The following is a 14,269-nucleotide window of genomic DNA, read 5'->3' on the forward strand; positions in this document are numbered from 1 at the left end:
ATTCTATTAGGCCTATACAATGCCATGCAATGTGTGACATAAAGGAACAAGAATAACCCAAAAGAACAGTGCTTCAATGAATGCATACACATTTGTGTGCAATCATCTGTGCTGTGGGTCGATCCCACAGACTGCAGGTGTTAATGAACATGGAGAGCATCGAGGGCTCCCAGGTGACATTGTTTGTTCCAAGTGTGGGGTGTTGATGAAAGGGAGGCCAGGGCGTCACTTGACATCAGAGGCCGGTAATGGCTAAGGGATCAAACTGTGATCTCGTCTCATTTACTCAGCTGCGGCTCAAGTGCCTGTCAGAGACAGAAGGCTTAGCTGTACAGATCCTCAGTGGGCACGAGAAGACCAGAGCCCAGCCTGTACCAGGAAATTACATAATTAAAGTTGGAGATGAAAAGGTATTTAACCGTTTCTGTGGGTTCTCGGAACGACACAATCTGGGAGGAGTACGTTGACATTGCGTTCCTTGTGGCAAACTGCTCCATTCTGCTGATCACTTCTGTTGTTGGCGTCGTGGCTAACCTGTTTGTTGTCTGGGCAGTGTATTACCAGAAATCACTGCAAACCTGGAATAATGCGCTGCTGGTGAATCTTGCGATCATAGACGTCCTTCGTTGTGCCGTCGACTGCCCCATGCTCTTCGCCATTGTCACCGTGGTGCATCAAAGGGAGCGGGCGGGGGAATTGATCTGCAATGCACAGGTGGTTACTTTCTCCTTCGGATGCTGCATCCAGCTGATGACGTTGGCATGCATAGGCGCAGAGAGATACCAGTCCATTGCACACCCCTTCAAATCTGTTCAAACGAGGAGAAAACGTGTTATGGTATTGCTTCCTATGATTTGGACCGTGGCTATTGTAGTTGCCATTCTTTGTCTAACATTTGTGAAGGACTCACCTGTCTATTTGAAATGCAATGGAACACACTTGGGAACAATGCATTCCTATGACACTTTTGGACTATACATTTTGGGCCCATTGTGGACAGCCTGCTTTGTTTTGATCACTGGATTCTACGCTCGCATATTTGCAATAGTACGAGCGCACGGCCGTAAAATATTTGACAAAGGGTCTGTCCATGTTTCTAGAAAAGAAAAAACAAAGGACACGACAGACGAACAAAAGCAAAACGAGGACAAAGGTGGCGAGGAGAAAGGACAAAGTGAATCAGAGCAAAACCAATCCCAGAGGCAAACGGTTGCACAGGTGGGGCAGGTAATACAAGCTGAACCAAATCAGGCAAACAAGGATTCTTTGATTGTTATACTGGGCTCAACAAAACCACCAGAGAGTAAAATTGTACTCAAAGTTACAGTGAAGTTACCTGAGTCAATCCAGGAAAAATCTCCTCCGAAAGTGCAGCAAGCTGAACCAAATGCAACAAAGGTGACGAAAGGTAGATTCAAAAACACTGCAGGCAACAAAGCTGACACGGAAGCTCAAGTAAAAGTGGAGGCGTTGTTCCCTGGAGTAGAACAAACCATTCCTCGTGTGAAGCAAGTGGAACCGAGCACATCCGGTAAAGATTTGGCGGTTTCCCTGCTCGACGTGACTGAAAAGCCAAAAGGCATCTTAACCAATGCGGACACTAAAATCACAGGAGTACACGCAAAGTCACCCAAGGAAGATAATAAGCCAGTGGAAGTTGGTTTGAGGACCCTTGTTAAAGAGACACAAAGCAGCTTTATAACATCGGATGATAGAAATGAGTTGAAACTAAAAGATAAAACACTGCTTTGCCTGCAACGGCCTCTTGTGCTGCAAATAGAGCCAAAGCCATCCAATCAAGTTACTGTGGCTGATATAATGAGCCCGGTAACGGAGGTACAAAGCATCTTCAAAAAGGAGTCTGGAGATAAAGTGTGTATCGAAAAGGAGCTGTATGAAACGAAAGAACGACGTCCTGAAAATGCATCTGCACCACAGGCAAATGGGACTGAATGCTCTTCAGCGTCGATAAGCACAGAGCAAGTCAAAGACAATAGCGGCAGAGAAGTGTTTGTCGTTAAAGATGATCAAGTTAGTGCATTTTCCCAAGCTCAAGCACATCACGCAAGCGCAGTGTCAGGTGCAGAGACAGATGGTGCCGTTTGTATGATGCCTTATTTAGGCAATAAAGAGAGAGTCAACAAAAACAAGGAAAGTAAAATGGCTAAGCGCTCTGGTTACATCATTTTCACCTTTCTCCTGTTCTGGTTGCCACTGATTACAACTATTCTGTTGAATTTGTTGGGCCATCACAACAGAAGATCAGAGGTAGGCGTTTTCAATGTTTGGATCTTCTTGACCCCATTATCATCTCTGTTGTTGAGCGCTGCCTCCGCTCCATTACGCAGCTATGTATGTATGTATGTATGTATGTATGTATGTATGTATGTATGTATGTATGTATGTATGTATGTATGTATGTATGTATGTATGTATGTATGTATGTATGTATGTATGTACATACAGTATGTGTACGTGTCGGTCCCAGCACGGATGCGTGTCAGCACGGAAAGCTGCAACACGATACCGGTTCGGACGCGGGAAGACGCCGGAACAGGGCCATGTTCTTGGGGGTCTGGATGTTCCGGGGACCTTTTTTTATCTCAGTAAAGCAGTGAAACATTCTTTAAAAAAAACCAGCAGCCTCTGTCTTGGTTGTTCTATTATTTGCCTTCACGTGCTTAGTTTTTATAGGCTAATTGCATTACTGATGCATTACTGTGTTTTTACGAAATCTTATATTGTTTATATTATGTCAGTCATGCTCACAGTATCTATCAAGGTATTTGGTGCTTTCACATACTATATAAACAATTTTGTAAAAATATGGTAATGCTTCAGTATGCCATAATAATAATAATAACTAATCGTGTGAAGGCAAATAATAGAACAGGCAAGAACATTCAGGTAAGTTCAGAAAATTACATCACATTAATTTACTATAATGCAGAAGCAGCATTTAAAACCAAGAATAGTTACAATATTAACTTAGTTACAATAAATGTACTACTGCTTGTCAACGATCCCAGGCGATCTAGTCTCATATCATGATATTGATATAGAATATGGAATTATTGCCCAGTAACAAATAATCAATACAGGCCATACAAAATTATTTTAAAATGAGTAACATATTCAAGTTTTTCCGTTATTAGTTATTACAGAACAGTAAAACATTCCATAACAACCTAATTTGATTGGCCTGGATGTACTGGATAAATAATCTCCCCTCAATCACATTTGTTTCATGTACTGTACTACAGGCCTATACAATCAAGTTGCTACAATATTATAATATTGCTCAGTTTTACATTTCAACTTGTGTTGTTTTTTGGGGGGGCTGCATCTAAGGGCCGATTCATACTCCTATTTTACCGCTGTTTCGGCGCTGTAGTGCCGAAATGATTTCGGCTCGTCAGAAATGTTCAGTAGCACCGAAGAGCCGACTTTAGGACGGTACCCGCCCCCCCGAACCTAAAATGACGTCACATTGTAGGCTCTATAGAGCCGAACCGACTTTTATTCGGCTCTAAAATAGGAGTATGAATCGGCCCTAAGGGTTAAGCAGGATAGCCTGTAATAAGATTTACAATTATGAAAACATCCAAATGTTTTTTGCCATTTCATGACATGGCTATCTTCTGGTTTTTAGATGACGATGGTGTTGAATGTGGAGGTCCTGTCCGTCTCAGTTGCCTGTATGACGTCCCTTAGTGATCCCATAATATACGCAGCGGTGAACCCTCAGTTTCGGACAGAGTTTTACAGGCTCAGGAACAAGTGGAAATCATTTTACAAAATGTGATTTCAACTGTTTTCCCACTCTTGAAAGACATGAAACCATGGACCCTAACGGGAGGTCGGACCACGGGGAAGCCCCCAAAATGTTAGCTGATTGCTCAAGTGCTTGACAACCAACACAAATACCGGTAAATTCATTTCATAATGTATTCACACAGAGTGCTTCAAAAAGGTCAACTGAAAATTGAAATCGGGACAGGTTAGGTTTCCATGTTTATTTGACGATGCTGCCTCTGGGGAGTTTGCTGTCCTGTCATGGAGACAATAATTGAACACAATCTTCCAGTGGGATTAAATTCGTCACGTCCTTGGCAGTTAATAAACACTTGAGGGGGTGACATGCTGAGAGCAGACCTGAGCGAACAAGGCAATCACCTCCTCACAGCACAGCTGCTGTGTTTCGGTCTCCAACACAGGACCTACCACTGGGCCAGTCAGGTCCACACATGTGACTAATAACCCAGGGAGGATTGTTGGGATCTCGTCACCAGCACGCTGTTATCCTCAGAGGAGAACTTCACAGCATGTCTCAATGATTACCAAAACGTTGTGAAATGAATGGCAATTACTGATTTACTTGCACGTCGGTGTCGCACACTGAAAATAGACAAATTTATGTGTGCGGCATGATGCATATAACTTAGGCTTTAGATTAGGCTACCACTATCTTATGTCAAATAGCAAACATGGGTACATATTTAGTAGAACTATTTATTCTATCCACTGAACCAAATGCCTATTGTGTCATTTCTGTTATCTAGGGTGACCAGATGTCCCCCTTTGCATGGGGCAGTCCCTCAGTCATTTCCAATAAAGACTTTTCAGGCGTCCCACAAATTGAGATCCTGTCCCACATTGTGACTGGCAGACAGCAGTGTTGAAATGCCCAAATAGTTAGTCCCCTAATAGTTGGCTTTCTGTTGTAAAGCTCTCTCCTTGTGTCTTTTCCTGCAAGATGTGTTTTTAAGCCTGTTCAAATATATAGGCTACAGACTACAGTTCCAAGTCGACCATAACACCAACATTTGCATTTTAAAACAAAATGTGAGACGCCAGAGGGGTTTAATAACAAAATTAGGCCCATGGTCAAATATGAAATCAAGGCATTTAATAGCAACTTAAGTAATAACGTGCTAACCCCGTCCCGTCCCCCTGTCCCACACAAGCGATCATTCTGTCCCTCAAATGAACAGTTTGGATCTGATCAAATATGATATGTTTTACCTCTGCCAATGGGGTTAGTGCCCCATTTTGTTTGTCTGTTAACAAAATAAGAATGAGTCTGCATATTTTAATAATGAATGACCAGTAGGCGACCCCAAAATGATGAGTAACTTTTGGGTACAAAAGGTCAAGCTATATGAAGGTCAAGGTCGCATAAAGGTGAAATCACCCCATAACGTCTTCTGACAGCTATACTAGAGGTTGGAACATGCATCCAGCAAGCCCAACCCAGTAGTCACATTGAGTGGCTACTTAGGGTGTCCCTGGAACAACATATTTTCAGATGGGGGTCCGCGGCCAAATACAGATAATTCTGGGGGTCCTTGACATGAAAAAGGTTGAGCACCACTGATATAGAAACATACGTTTTTCAGAAAACAAAAAAAGCATTTTTTATTTTTAGAATCGGCCTCAGGTCTAAATGGTAAGGATAGAGTGGGGACGGAGAGCGCCAGCCCCGCCCCCTGCTATTCATTTCAATTGAAGTTGCTCAGTGGCGTTTTGAAGCACCCGGAAGAACGCTCTACTTCCACATTTGACCACCAAATGTTGTTTGGAAAATGTGGAAGTGTAAACGAGCGCTCAATGTTAAACCCCAGCTGCTGCGCGGGGTTTCTTTCCTCGTGCTAAATACAGGGGCCTGCCTGCCGTTCCAGCTTTGACCACTACGTCTCGCGGCTTCAACGTTGACCAGCCATTCTGGGGGCTTGGTGTGCCCCCTACGCTCCCCTGATGAGCAGCTTTTCATGAAACTGGGTGGGAATGATCATTAGGCTGCCCTGAAGTTCCGTCCCGAAAATGATTCATCAGTCATTCAAAGTTCAAGGTCACAATCCAGGTCATTGTCAAAATTATACGTAATTATTCATATCTCAGATGGAAATGGCATGTGATAATTGCATCTTTCACACCATGGTATACCGGGGAGACCGGGGTGACTTATATTCATTAGAATAATGCTCTGAGGGCAACATGTTTTTTTCCCTTTTTTTTGAGTAGCTGGCTGGCTGGGTGGGTGCCTGGCTGGGTATGAGCACAAAAAAAAGCATGGTTGTTTTTCACCACAAACACACAAACACACACGCACGTATTAACTGTATATATGATGCTTTCGGGTTTGCCAATACAGTACAGTGACAGTACAGTACTGTATAGTAGAGGGTACAGTAGAGGGACCGCCACACAGTAACTTTTTTTTTTCCATAGAACTGTATATTTCTACCTTATTAAATGTCCAGATGAATTGTAAATGGAGGACCCTGTTGTAGTCAAGTTTTTGTGCCTTTTCTGGTTGTATCCTCAAGTAGCAGTTTTTGGATTGACCTGTACTTTTGTGTGAAATGTACCCATTCTACATACTGTGAAATAAAAATATCAATCAATCAATCAATCAATCAATCAAAGCATTTAATTTTATTGGTTCTCCCGCCCATCCAATCAGTGGGAGGCGGGGTGGGAGGCGGGTTCAACAAGCCGAGCACACCAGGCTGTGACATAGACATGGAAACCTAGATGCGTCATTGGCTGCTGCAGTTCATTGGAACCGACATGTATCGTAAGGCACGCCGCGCAGCTGCCTGAGCTCCAGGGGGTCCCCAGATAAATGATAATTAGGAACCAAATGGACCCTTATGGGTCTGTAACTCAGAGTGTACAAATGGAACCAAATGTTTCCAAAATGTGTACACTCTCAGTTAAATTTGTCCCAGAGATAGAAATGCCATTAAATAAGGGACTGTAGCCTAATTCAGATCAAACCGGGGTTCTTGGCATATATTTTCACATGGGGGTCCGCAGGCTAATGAGTATCATTGTGGGGGTCCTTGACATGAAAACGTTTGGAAACCACTTCTCTACACTATGTTCTCATCAGTCATAATTTTCGCCAATTTATAGGCATAATTTTGCAACCTTAGGCATCATTTTTGTGCGGGTTTAATAATGAATTGCATTTTTAAGTGCTCAAAGCGCTTTACAATGGTTCATTCATTCATACATTGGGAGGTGAAGCGGCGAACAGTCGACGCCAGCGTCCTCACTTCCCACATTCACACACCAATGGTGGCAAGCTCACACCAACCGACTCAATTGGAGGCATTGTAGGGTTCAGTGTCTTGCCCAAGGACACTTCGACATGTGGACAGGAGGAGCCGGGATTCGAAACACCGACCCAGGGATCATTGGACGACCTGCTCTACCGTTTAGGCATAGTTTTTGTGAGGTTAGGATCAGGATTAAGGCTATAGGTTTCGGCATCGTTTTCTAAAAACACACGGCAGAAGTCTCATAAGGCACAACTGCCAGTTAAAGTGACTGCTCTCACTGATTGGATGGGCATCATGGGCGGGAGAACCAATGCAATTAAATGTTGCCCTCAGAACACATCCCAAGTCTAACGTGCGGCATACCGCTCTCATTGTGTCTTTCATCCAATCTGCGTAATATTTGTTCTCTCATAAACTCAAACATACAATAAATAGAAATATCATTTGAATAAAACTGAATTCTGCAATGACATCATGCAAATCCTTTATTCAACCAGTCAACAGACAGAAATAGAAGCCTATGTGAAGAACTTAACTAAACCTAGAAATCAGAGGAGCCATGGCTTCGTTGGTGTTTGACAAAGTTATAACCGAGATATTTACAAAGGTATTATCAGTATAATATTTATGAAAAATATACAAAATGGGCCTATCAAGTTTTTTTTTTTTTAACATTATCAGAAGGGTCTTTATTGAATTGATGCTTAATCGCATGCCCAATACCATACAGTGTCCCAGGTCTATAGCATATGTGTCCAAGATGGGATTAAAGGTAGGTAAGTGATACAAATAAATCTTATTGTGATAGTAATCATTGCTATAGAATGTTTGTTCAGTAACAGGGGTCTCCCTGTCTCTCCAGCTCTTTAACAAACAGAAAATACATGTTCAGGTAGGTGACAAAATGTCAGCCAATCAGGAGAAAGTAGCCATTTATGAGCTTTGTTTTAACAGTGTTCCAGTTCCAATTTTGTCTGCTCATTTCTTTGTGTCATCACTTACAATTCCACTTGTTTAGTCTGTATCCTGATTCCTGACTGCGTTCTCTATCCTGATTGGATCAAATTGGTATCCCGACCTGAAAATGCATTTTCTGTATAATAAAAAAGCCGGAGAGACATGGATTCATATTGTTACTGAAAAAAACACTCTATATAGCAATGAGTACTATCACAATATAGAGCATTTTTAACACTTATTTTAACAAAGAAAATCACTCACCCTACCTTTAATATTATCTTAACATTAATGAAAACATTTGATTGTATTCCTACCTTGTGAGCTATCTAACATATACCCTGTATATTTCTGTATAATCAACCATCAATTATGTCTTATTATGGCTTTTTCACATAGATCCACATCAGAATGTAACTGTTATGTCAACACAGATCTTTTGTCATTTGGACTCTCACTTGCACATTTCACAGACATTTTGGGGATGCAGAGTACTTTTTCTCCCCCTTTTTTTAACTCATCAAGCAGTGACATCGACCAGTTAAATGAATATTCACAACGGTTATCCATTCCAGCGGATGTATGGTTTATCATTTAACATCAATGGGAATTATTCGTCATCAGTTTATTAAAGGGTTCAAAGACAAAACAATGTGAAATTGTGGTCGAGTGGCTTTAAATAGGTGCAGTGTGTGAATAGACTTAATACAATATTCACAAAAATAGCCTTGGTTTGATGATTAAGTGTGTGCTTTATCGTATCAGAGGCCCCGAATAACCCATAGAACTTAAATCCTCCTTTCCCAACCTTGAGTCATGAGACAACACATACATAGACTACAGATATTCAAAAATAAAGTTTTTGTTCATCCGTACTTCTTCTTTTTTCCCTCTCCCTTTTGTTTTTAGGCAACAGCGATAACCAAGTCATCCTAGCGTCTCCTTGCTTTACTGTGCTTTAAGGAGCAAACATTTCAGGGCTCCCCTTTCTTTCTATTGTTTATTTATTTTTAAATCCCAAGGCAGTCATCCACAGCTTTCTAATTCCAATGCAGAGTTCCTCCCCTTCAGGTATAACTGGTGCTGGTTTCAAAAAACCTGACACTCTGCAAACACATACAATCCTCTTTTTAAAATTATGGCAGGTTGGATGCTCAGTGGTCCCTCCTCGATCCTCTCTCCATCCACAGCGTCTGGTATAATGTGCTAGGACCAGATGGCCTAATAATCGGACCTCTATAATGCAGACACGCGCACAATGTTGCTCTGAGAGTAGGCGATGGTGCTGGAGGAGCCGTCTGCTGGCGGGGCAGACAGAGTGACCATGGAGGGCGTGATGTAAGCTTTGTCACTCTTCAAGGGCACCGTCTCGTCCAGGTTGGCATTTAGGCTGGAGCGGCTGTGTGACAGAGATCAGTGGTAAATGGTTACACCGACACCCTCAGTGAACAATGAGCGGACGATAATATTACCAGAAACTCCTAAAGAGCTATAGCCCTGAATGACCAGGTCATGTAAAATATGAGAACCACTAGTACTAGTTGGACTCCTAATGTGTCATAGTGTCGTAGTAAATCAGTGTCATACATATTGTGAAGAAAACGTGGAATTCAAACATTATAATGGTGTGTAAAAAAATATATATATCTTCAATTTGCCACGGACAAGACCAAGTCTTTGCCATGGGACACATTTTGTCCGTGTACGGACATATTGATTGACGACCCCTGAGAATGAGACAAAGTGAGAGGACTGGGCCCCGAGCAGGTCAGTCAGTGGTGGACCATACAGTATAACGAAGCACTACTTGAGTACCGAACTTCACCGTGTCTGTGCCAGACGTTGTATATCTCGTGAAAAGGCATTATATTAAGGTCACCAGAGCCATCCACGAGAAACACGAGATTTGATTCAAAAACATTTAAAAATACTTAATTATCGATTATTTTGATTTTTTTACTCACATGGTAGAAACACCTACATCCCGATCCGACGCACACGCGGCCACGCGCACGCTTAATAGTCCCTATTCTCCTCTAAATGAGACAAACTTGCGATCTTTGAGACATTATAAAAGTCTAAACTTTGATCGCGCTAAGAAAGTCAATCCATTGCGCGTCGAGAATGAGGATGTAGCTCAAATATAGACGGATATCACTACCGAGGCGGGCGGAAGTCTCCCCTATGCTTATTTTTGCTGATTTGTCTGGCACTGGCACCACGTTCTGGCCTGGATGGCTGGCTCAATAACTACATAGTTTGTGTATTTTCACTTTCATTAATTTGTATTTTTGGCTGGCCTTCACTGGCTGGTTCAGCCAGCAAGTGGACATACTGTGCGGCAAGGTCACAGACCGAATTGTGATGACGTTGGTTTGAATATTGATCATATTCCACAGCTTGATTCCCCTCTCTCTCCTTCCTGTCTGTCTCTACCACCAACTTATGAATCACAATTATCTAAATCAGTGGTTTTGAACCAGTGGTCCGGGGACAACTAGTGGTCCTCGAGGGGGTTCCAGGTGGTCCCCAGCTAAATGATGAAGAGTTGGTAACCAAATGGACCCTTATAGATCTTTAAAGGGGAATTCCACTCATTTTCATGTCATTAATATACCTTAGAGCTGTTGTGGAAATAATAAAAAAGTTCCCCCATTCTTTGTTTCCTAGAACTGGAGGTCTGAAAAAAATCATTAACATGGTGAAGTACATCTTGATGACATCATCAAGATGTACTTCAGGAGAAGTACATCTTGCTCGCTATGCGAGTGGCCGTGAGAGCGAGTAACAATGGCGGACATTGAAAACAAAATCGAAACGTAGATCGAAAGAGTCCACTTGGTTACCAACTCTCCATCTGGGGACCACCTGGAATTCGCCTGATTCGCTGCATTCCGTGGATCTGAAAATTTCACTGCGCTACTCAGTCTGGAAAGTCTCCTATTCTCCACAGGTAGGCGGGACATGATGGTTGAAATGGAACCGTGGCTTCTGATTGGTCTGTGGTGCGGGTTGAGGAAAAACACCAGTTTGATGTTGTATCAATGCACACTGCACAGCTACTGCTGTTGTCCTGCAACGTCCCCTTATCATTCACTAAAATCACCCCACACAGCTACTGCTGTTGTCCTGCAACGTCCCCTTATCATTCACTAAACTCACCCCACACAGCTACTGCTGTTGTCCTGCAACGTCCCCTTATCATTCACTAAACTCACCCCACACAGCTACTGCTGTTGTCCTGCAACGTCCCCTTATCATTCACTAAACTCACCCCACACAGCTACTGCTGTTGTCCTGAACGTCCCCTTATCATTCACTAAACTCACCCCACACAGCTACTGCTGTTGTCCTGAACGTCCCCTTATCATTCACTAAACTCACCCCACACAGCTACTGCTGTTCTGCAACATCCATTCACTAAACTCACCCCACACAGCTACTGCTGTTCTGCAACATCCATTCACTAAACTCACCCCACACAGCTACTGCTGTTGTCCTGCAACATCCATTCACTAAACTCACCCCACACAGCCGTAATTTCTTTTGTACTACTCAATCTGACAGTGGACTACTGAATCGTTTACTTTTTACCGTAGGTTTTTATTCTCAAGTCTCGAACAGTTGTTTTCAACAGTGAGAAGCATGGACATTCAGAATCATGGAATGCAGCAATTCAGGCTGGAACCCAAGCTACACTGGTGGTCCCAGGACCACTGGTTGAAAACCACTGCCATATACCGGTGAGAGAGGACTGAGCCCTGAGCAGGTTGATGGGACGTCCCATCACCAAATGACGTCATGATGACGTTATGATGACGTCCTCCGGTGATGTTCAGGACGTTCAGGACTAGGCCAGATCACAGCCCATATGGGGATGATCTTTACATCATTTCCAGGACGTCTTCACCAGTTGAAATAATATAGCTTATTCTGGGCCAGATCTGAACTAGTTATGATATGACTTAAGTTGATCTGGCCTCGATCGGACTCTCTCTAGGGACGTCCGTCTTACTGGGCAGAATTTATGTTGGTTGAAATCAGGTGATATTCTGGGCCAGATGTGACTAGTCTTGGTTTGGCCACAATCGAGAGGTCACTAATTTGTCCAGGTCCTGACTGTGCTTGCTTGGACATGGACTCTACATGCCTATCGATAAAGAATGTCTGAATGTGATCGTGCAGAAATGGTATTTACAAGAACCTTTATAGAATGCTTATTTTCAATGGGCATTAAGGATGGCATTTTGTATAAAAGATATAGCAATATTTTGTTATTCTTGCACGAGAGGAATTCAACGGACAGTGTCCACTGTCCACTTAAGAGGCACAGGCTCTGGGTCAGTGGTCTCGAGTGGAGTCAGCTGTGAAACATCTCTGACACTATGTTCTATGATTGTATAAAAGTCAGCAGTCATAGTCATAATCCATTATTGAAACTGTGGTACTTACGTGCGCGTGGACGTGTGTGTGTGTGTGTGTGTGTGTGTGTGTGTGTGTGTGTGTGCGTGCGTGTGTGCGTGCGTGCGTGCGTGCGTGCGTGCATGTGTGCGTGCGTGCAAGAGAGAGAGGGGGGGGGGTTGTTTGGGGGGGGGGGGGGGGGGGTGCTGGAGGAGATGACTCCATTACGTTTTCTTGTAAAATTACAGCCAGGCAGATCTTGGTCTCCTACATTTTAAATGGGACTACTGCTGCTGCTGAAATGTCCATGCATAATGCAGCCACGCTGCTCTGCTACATCCAGTTTGTGTCTGAAATGAGACGCATACGGTTGCTTCCATTTGTTTCTAGAGAGGAAGAGCAAGAGAGAGAGAGAGAGAGAAAGAGAGACAGAGATATGGTGGGGCCACGAGCGGAAGAGAACGAGAGAGACGGAAAGAGGGAGAGAGAGCAACAGAGACAAAGAAAGGGATCGTGGGGATGATCGTCCGGCAGCCAGGGTCTGTGGGGTGGGACATTTGGTATTTCTTTTTTTATTGGCCTAAAATATTATCTATATAATATACATGTACATAAATACATTCATGAATCCACTTGCTGTCTGGCTGTTCGTATTGAGCAATTTTTTATAGGGGTTTATATGTGACCATACAAAAATGTCAAAAATGTCATTATGCTTTTAGTAGCATGTGACCTGTCAAACTAGTGGGTTTTCATGGTTCTGAATCTATTCCAAGCAGTAGTTTTGCATGAAAAACTCCTTGGGTTATTATAAACTGCCACATTTTGGGCACATTTGGGCATGTGTCTATGGCCATTTTTAGCCCAAGGACTGTTTTTGGTGCAAAACGAATGCTTGGAATGGATTCAGAATCATGGAAAAACCCTAGCTTGACATGCCACATGCTACATAAAGCATAATGACAATTTGAAAATCTTGCCTTATAGGTTGTTAATAGTATGGTCACATACAGTATATCCTCCTATGAAAATAAATTGTACAATACTGACAGCCGGTCAACAAGTGGATTCATGAATGTATGTATGTATATAGACAATAATTTAGGCCAATAAAAAGAGAATATATATACCAAATTTCCCACTTTAAACAAAAGAAACCTGTTGGCTGCTGGACTTATGAGGGAATAAACACCAAGAGAATATATAGGGATAGAGGCTATACCTGTTGGTCACGATGGGTCTCTCTCTGATCTGTATGGTACTGAGCTCCTGGTTGTTGGAGTTGTTGGGCAGATTGTAGTTGCTCTTCTTGCGCTGGCGTCTGGAGCAGCAGGAGGACAGGCCGCCGTGTGGAGACGAGGACACAGAGGAGGAACGTCGAGATGATCCCTGCTTGTTGCTCAAGGCGATCTCCATGCAGTTGTTCTGGAACGTCTGCTCGTCCACAAACTCGTGGTTCTGCACCACAAGGAGACAGCCAGGGGTATGAGATCAACACTCTGCTGGTCGGTACGAGCCAGCAATCACCCTATTTAGGACTGAGGCCCATTCTAAAAAACTATTCTGAAAAACCTACAGTTGGGTGCCACCGATATTGTCCCTTATCATTTGACCCATTTAGGCCTGACCTCAAAATGTAAAAAAAAAATCCTTCTAAATCCTCCAGTTTTCTGAAATAAATATTTTCACGATTTTTCAAAAATAGCAGACCTACAAACTCGTAGCGCGCCACTCGGTGGCGCGCTATGAGCTTGTAGATCTGCTATTTTTCAATAGCTAAATTATAACATAATGTTTAAAACACCAAAAGGGGTTCCCGCCCAAAATGGGTTAACTGTCCT

At 42.9% G+C, this 14,269-nt stretch overlaps 2 protein-coding genes across 2 annotated transcripts in view; one reads left to right on the top strand and one right to left on the bottom strand.

Moving 5' to 3' along the window:
• Positions 1-402: 402 nt before the first annotated feature.
• LOC306923993 (melanopsin-B-like) lies at positions 403-8,963 on the top strand (the record flags this gene model as incomplete). The annotated part of the gene is made up of 2 exons (XM_079502337.1): positions 403-1,227; positions 8,937-8,963. 2 exons carry the CDS (start codon positions 403-405, stop codon positions 8,961-8,963), a joined length of 852 nt encoding a protein of 283 aa, XP_079358463.1.
• The window catches only part of LOC306924100 (A-type voltage-gated potassium channel KCND2-like), a gene marked incomplete at its 5' end in the record, with an annotated part of 78,990 nt that continues 72,067 nt past the window's right edge, over positions 7,347-14,269 (bottom strand). The window contains 2 exons of the mRNA XM_079502449.1: positions 7,347-9,426; positions 13,651-13,886. Of these exons, the coding sequence (XP_079358575.1) occupies positions 9,264-9,426; positions 13,651-13,886 (399 nt within the window). The 3' untranslated portion in view covers positions 7,347-9,263. The remainder of the gene's footprint in view (positions 9,427-13,650; positions 13,887-14,269) is intronic.

Source organism: Electrona antarctica (genome assembly GCF_951216825.1).
Source record: "Electrona antarctica genome assembly, chromosome: 5".
In the NCBI taxonomy this organism is placed as follows: domain Eukaryota; kingdom Metazoa; phylum Chordata; class Actinopteri; order Myctophiformes; family Myctophidae; genus Electrona; species Electrona antarctica.